Source organism: Mandrillus leucophaeus, unplaced genomic scaffold (genome assembly GCF_000951045.1).
Source record: "Mandrillus leucophaeus isolate KB7577 unplaced genomic scaffold, Mleu.le_1.0 Scaffold224, whole genome shotgun sequence".
In the NCBI taxonomy this organism is placed as follows: domain Eukaryota; kingdom Metazoa; phylum Chordata; class Mammalia; order Primates; family Cercopithecidae; genus Mandrillus; species Mandrillus leucophaeus.
Window position 1 is genome coordinate 882958 of NW_012102299.1, and position 7112 is coordinate 890069.

At 41.6% G+C, this 7112-nt stretch overlaps 1 protein-coding gene across 1 annotated transcript in view; it reads left to right on the top strand.

Moving 5' to 3' along the window:
* ATP13A4 (ATPase type 13A4) overlaps positions 1-6927 on the top strand; it is a 176220-nt gene extending 169293 nt beyond the window's left edge. Inside the window, exons 29-30 of the mRNA XM_011981336.1 lie at positions 1762-1842; positions 6132-6927. Of these exons, the coding sequence (XP_011836726.1) occupies positions 1762-1842; positions 6132-6344 (294 nt within the window). The 3' untranslated portion in view covers positions 6345-6927. The remainder of the gene's footprint in view (positions 1-1761; positions 1843-6131) is intronic.
* Positions 6928-7112: the final 185 nt, after the last annotated feature.

Genomic DNA, 7112 nt, shown 5'->3' on the forward strand with positions numbered 1-7112 from the left:
TTACAGCATGTGTGGTGGTGGATTCTGAGCATAACAGTTGGGGTATCCACAATTTATCCTCCCAGCAGCAGATCTGAGTGGAAAATTTTCATGGCTGCTACAACACATACATTGTCCTGCACCTTGCTTCTTTCATGTAATAGTATTAATTGTTCCATATCAGTACATACATTTTCCTCATTCTTTTTAATGCTAATATAATATTTTATTTTATACAAATGTATATTATGTATATGTCATATGTATACCATGCTTTATATGTAGTCCCATATTGATAGACATTTAAGATATTTCCAAGTATTATTACAAACAAAGCTGCAATAAAAATATTATTGTGCATATGTCATTTTAGCCATATAAAAGTATATTTCTGAGATAAATTCCTAGAAGTGGATTTGAATTTTTAACTTTGAGAACATTGTCCTCTATAGAACCGTTTCAGTTTTTACTCCCACTAACGCATGAGGTCATGCATAAGACAGTGCCAGGTACAGTGGGATGCCCTTGGCACTTTTTCATTCATTAATTCACCCATTGAATTACTATTCAATTACTCACTCACTATTACAAGAACAGCAAGGAGGAAATCCACCCCTATGATCCAGTCACCTCCCACCCAGCCCTTCCTCCAACATTGGGGACTATAATTCAGCATGAGATTTGGATGGAGACACAAATTCAAATCATGTCACTAGTTCTGCCTTGTATTTATAATGTGCAGTAACAGGACAGATCACCTCTCTGTAGCTTCCTCTTCCTGAGCAGCAGGTGATAGAGGTCATCATAGCTCTAGAACTAAAGAACACTCAAGGCGAGATGTAGAGATGGAGAGCACTGAAGTTTCTGTCTCTTTCTCTCTCTCTCTCTCTGTGTGTGTGTGTGTGTGTGTGTGTATGTATGTATGTGGTTTCATCTATTTTGTTTTAAGGCTTACTAAGGTTTCCTGGAAGTAAGTAAGATTTTAAAACCTTTACTTGATGCTCCTACCTTATCCCAGCTCTAAGAAGAACTACTGTTTTCTTGTTAATTAAGGAAGACAATAAAACCTTGCTGCAGGAAAGTAGAATAACTCACCATTCATTCACCATACATATATATCAGGAATGTGCCTGGAGGGGTTGGGGGAGACACGGAAAAAATGGGCAAAGGGACAGGTCATGACTGGCTTGATTTCACCTCCATTTGCTCCTTTAGCAAGTGCCCTTGTGAGGGCACACTGTGCAGCTGGATGCACAGTCCTGAGGGAGATGCCCTGAGCCAGTGCTAAAAGCAGGGCACGGCTGGGGAGAGATGTGGCACCAGGGAGAAGAGGGCAATGCTACCCAGTTGTGAAGGTTTGACATGTGTACCCTTAGGCCTCCTGGAGATAAAGCCACATTCCTGCCTCCCTTTTGAAAACAGAACCAAACAAGCAAACAAAAAGTGATTTTAGTATTTTTTCTAATTGCAAAGTGACCAAAGTTATTTTAGGAAATTTAGAAATTATAGAGAAACACGCACATCACAAGAAAAAAAAAGATAAAAGAAGAAAAGCAACTCTCATAACCTCCAGATCATTAGGATCATGAGTATAACCTTTCCATACTTTTTCTGTGCATACAAGCATAGAAATTCTTTACATGTATACGATTTATGTAATAGACACACATATATATTACATATGAGATTTATAGCCTATGAAAATATATACTGTGAACATGTGAACGTGTTTCCAGCGTCTGCCTGTCTTCAGACTAACCGTGCTTCATCATCTCCCGCCAGCTGCTCTGCACGCCCGTCCTGTGGAGGGTCTCCATTGTCATCATGCTCAGCTTGAATTTCATTGTGTCCCTTGTGGCCGAGGTAAGTGTGCTGGTCTTGGGCTGCTCATCTTGTGTGTGTACATGCGTGTGTGTGAGGGGACTTCTTTGGGACTCTGAAAACAACTTTAGGTGACATGGACTCAGCAGTGCAGGGGCTTCCTTCCTTCACAGCGTAAGCAATGCTGCCTTCCTCTGATGAGTCCCAAGCAGGACGTTAGTTTTCCCATCTGTCAGGTGGGGCTGGGGACAATGGAGTTATGATCTCTAAGGTCCTATTCATTTCTACATTTTCCAAATAAAGACCCAACACAATTTACTTTTTAAAATTGAGATATGATTCACGCACCATAAAATTCACCCTTTTAAAGTCCACAAATCAGTGGTTTTTAGTACACTCACTGAGTTGTACAACCATTAACAGTACTTAATTGCAGAACATTTTCATCATTGCTAAAGAAATCCTGTACCTACTAGCCGTTGCTCTTCATTGCCCCTTCCGCCTTCTCCTGGGCCTTGAAATCACTCATCTTCTTTCTAACTGTGTGGCTTTGACTATTCTGGACATTTCATGTAAGTGAAACCATACAATATGTGGCCTTTTGTGTCCGACTTCTTTCACTTAACTCATATCATTTTTGCCTTACAGATGGGAAATGGCATTCCTAGTGAGCTTTTCCAGCTTTCATTCTCCAGCTCCCATTTGCTCCATTTTCTAGCTTTTATTCTCCAGCTCCCCTGTGCTCCATTTCCTCAGTGAAATGAGCTTGTGCTCCTGCTTTGTTTCTCCACGTGATTCACGCTCTCCCCACTCAGTACTACCAGACACAATCTCCATTCTTCAAAGCCTGTTGGTAGGCAGGGGTACCCTGAGAAGGCATTTATGAACAAAGGAGAGGTGAGGTTCTGAATCCTATCTGTCTCTATTTCTGCTCTGAGTTACAGAACTAGAATTGTTGCAGCAAATGGAGTGTCATGGTGAGCTGGGAGAACCTGCAGCCTGACTTCTCTGCACTGTTGTGCAGGCAGGACCTCGGCGAGCCCTCCCTACTTACTCCTGTGCAGAGGGAAGGCTGCACAGGGGCTGGGGGCAGAATAGGACACAGAATTTCAGTACTGGACCTTCTCTCTATGTGCTAAACAAGAACTTCTCAAACTTGAGTGCGCATCAGAATCACCTGGGAGGCTTGTTAAAACAATACACATTGCCAAGCCCTACCCGCAGTGGGTCTGATTCAGTAGGCCTAGAAGGAGCACAGAAGTTTGCATTTCTAGCAGGTTGTCAGGCGATTCTGATGTGATTAGGTCAGGGATCACACTTCGAGAAGCAATATGCTAAACCGTATGTCTCTAAAGCAACCGGATTAATAAAAGAGCATTATCACCGGTGGCCTCAGACCCAACGGCAGAATGATGGTCTTTGCCCTTTAAAGAAGAATCTAGTGTGTACATCTTATCCCTGTTCGTAATCAGAAGATTTCCTCTGTGTGGTGTATCTTCCCTCCATTTCTACATATAAAAGTGCTATTCCATCCTCTACGGCACAACTGTAGTACTATCCTCTTCATGTATCTTTCCTGATCTCTGGATCAGGTAGGCAAGTAACAACTTAACCAACAGTGGCTTAAAAAACAATTATTGACTCAGGAAGAAGATTGAAGGTAGGTGGCTTCAGGACTGGCTTAGTAACTCAGTAGTGCCACTGGGAATGCACACTCTCTCACCTTTCTGTTCTAGAATCCTCAGACGTGGTCTTTCATGTTTGTGCCTGAGATTATGGTGTCCAGATAGCTTCCACATAGCTGGACTTTACATCTGTTTTCAGTGCAGGAAGAAAACAGAAGGAGAGGCCACAGCAAGCCAGTTTCCATCAAGTCTGGACCTTTTCTTGGGAAACGAACGTTTCGTGAAGCTCACTAGCAGACTTTCTTTTATGCCTTATTGATTAGACTTGTGTCTCATTGTCATCACGAGTAGAAAAGGATTCTGGGAAGTGGATCCATGTTGAAAATTACACAGTGTAGCTTAGACCATTTATCATTATTTTTTCCTTTTAGGTGGGCAGGGAAGAGTTGGGAGGGAATGGGCTATATGGTAATTAAGTATCAAAGTCTTCCATAATCCTCTAGCAGGAAGTTCTTCCTTTTTCAGCATATTTGCAGTTAAGAGCACAAGCTCAGGGGTAATCTACTGGGTTCGAATCCTGGCTCCACCACTTTCTTTCTGTCTGACTTTGGGCAAATTATTCCACTTATCTAACCTCTGATCAGCCCTGAAACAAACAGGTTTGAGCAGGACCTTATCCTTACCCTGCCAGGGCTCATGATCTAACCTCCAGCTGAGAGGCATGAGAGCTAGGGTGGATAGCTTTAATTGCTCCCACCTTTAAAACAATTATTTATGTGTTTATATAGGTATGCTTGTATGTATGAGTTATTTGAGTAGCCAGTCAGAAGAGCTCATGTGGTGAAATTTTTTTAAAGAAATGTCTCACCAAGGCTTTCCTTTTGTTTCTAGTTGTTACTAGTCCATTCTCCCACTGCTGTGAACAAATACCTGAAACTGGGTAATTTATAAAAGAAAGAGGTTTAATTGGCTTATGGTTTTGCAGACTGTACAGGAAGCATGGCTGGGAAGGCCTCAAGAAACTTTCAATCATGACGGAAAGCAAAGGGGAAGAATGCAGGTCTTACATGGCTCGAGCAGGGGAAGGTGCTACACACTTTTAAACAATCAGATCTCATGAGAACTCACTCACTCTCACGAGAACAGCAAGGAGGAAATCCACCCCTATGATCCAGTCACCTCCCACCCAGCCCTTCCTCCAACATTGGGGACTATAATTCAGCATGAGATTTGGATGGAGACACAAATTCAAATCATGTCACTAGTTCTGCCTTGTATTTATGATGTGTGGTAACAGGACAGATCACCTCTCTGCAGTTTCCTCTTCCAGAGCAGCAGGTGATAGAGGTCATCATAGCTCTAGAACTAAAAAACACTCAAGGCGAGATGTAGAGATGGAGAGCACTGAAGTTCCTCTCTCTTTCTCTCTCTCTCTCTCTCTGTGTGTGTGTGTGTGTGTGTGTGTGTGTGTGTGTGGTTTCATCTATTTTGTTTTAAGGCTTACTAAGGTTTCCTGGAAGAAAGTAAGATTTTAAAACCTTTATTTGATGCTCCTACCTTATCCCAGCTCTAAGAAGAACTACTGTTTTCTTGTTAATTAAAGAGGACAAAAAATCTTGCTGCAGGAAAGTAGAATAACTCATCTGGCTAAGTTTCGAAGAGGCTGAGATGGCTATATGGAGCTTTAACAGCCTGGCAGCCAGCAGATGGTCAGTTATCACAGGATTAATTCAGACTAGCTGTTCTCCATCCTTTCATGGGCAGTGGAACCCAAATGGCAAAAATGGGTAGATTTTAGGAAAACTACTACTTAATATGATAACCTCTCATGAGTTATAAGTTATAACTTAGGCTCTATTCAAGGCACACTCTAACTCATGAAATAAAATGGCATTGCAAAATGTTTTCAAAGACACATGTCTTTTATAATCTTAAAACTGTATTTCAGTGAAGGTGAAGGTTAGAGACATGTGTGAACAGGACCACAGTGCTTAGCCATTTGTTAAATGAGTAGTTCAGAAGGGTAGGCAAAGGGAGAGAGCTATGCCCTGCCCTGCCCTGCATTGTAAAGGGAGTTATATAAGCCTTACAACAAGCATAAGGGATTATTCTAATCACTGAGACTTGGATAGAGTAACTGTTCTGCCCATAATAGGTGTCAGAACTGGGACCCAAATCCAGATCTGTTCAACTCCAAGACTGGCCTGTGTTTTAATTTCATCAACCTGTGTTTATGAATATGCAGTGATATGTCAGGGTATATCCAAAACATGTCATACATGGGCCACCTCTTTATGTAGGGTCAATTGTATTTAGTATTTAGTAGTAAGTAATTTTAAATGTCATTTTATATCCAATAAAATATAGATGTGCTATGGAGTGAAACATAGAATTTGAATAATTTTAAATTTAATTTAGATGTGAGATGAAAAAGAAACTTCATTTTTGAGGCAAGCCATTTCAAGTTATGTTCCCAGAGTCTTGAAATGTTGTACCTCTTACTTCTCCCACAGGAGGTACTTAAATAGAAACATTTGAGAAGCCAATACCTGTCCAGTGAAACCACCTTAGATTCGTCCAGTGGTCAAGCTCTTTGTCAAGCTGGATCTAAGCACCAGTGCAGTAGTGACTTATGATGACCTGTGGAGGGCTGCAGCCTCAAAACACTCAACCCCGATTGTAAAAAGTAATTCTTTTATTTTGCAGGAGGCCGTTATTGAAAATCGAGCCCTGTGGATGATGATTAAAAGATGTTTTGGCTATCAGTCAAAAAGCCAGTATCGGATATGGCAGAGGGATTTGGCAGGTGACCCTAGTTGGCCCCCACTAAACCAAACCTCCCACTCTGACATGCCGGAGTGTGGCAGGGGCGTGTCTTACAGCAATCCGGTATTTGAGAGCAACGAAGAACAACTTTGAAGGACATGTGATGTCCAAGGTGATATTACAGAGAAACAATGACAAAAGGGACCAGTTTCATTGATTTTAAGAAATGAGACTCTTGTAACATCAGCTGGAGTTTCGGAGATACCTGTCAAATCATGGTGACAAACTAAAGTCTGTTTGATAAAATGCTTTCTACAGAGAAGAACATTGACCCAGAAGAGTGCTTTCCTCTTGGCTTGTGAAGGTATCGGAGGCGTTCAGTGAAGGCAAGAATGGGCCAAGAATTGCTATGGGCCAAGAGACAAGCAGGCTGAAGGGGAAAAATATGTGATCTTTCTTCTTAGGACAGGACAATACTTTCCTTTTTATAAAAATGAATTAAGGGGAAGTAGTACTGTGTATACTCATGGAGTTGTAACATGTTAAAGAGCATTTTTGAATTTTTACTTCATCGATGGAAAAACTAATGCATGGAAAATGTTACACCAGTCTTTACTGTCTGGGTTCCTTTCCTCTGTAGTGCTTTTCAGATTTGAGGCTTTTTCTTCTGCTTCTGGCCTTACTCTACATGTTATTAAGGATAAGCTCAGCCTATGCTGCAATAAAAAACACCTCTCAGATATCAGTGCCTTAACACACAAGCGCTTCTTCCATGATCCAGGTGACACTCTGGACCTGCTATTCTTACAGCAGTGACTGCTTCAACCTGATGGCTCCATCAACTCGATGCAAGGACTCTTGTGTTGACTGTGATGGGGGAAGGAATAGGCTGGAGATCACATGTGGACTCTTCACTGCCTC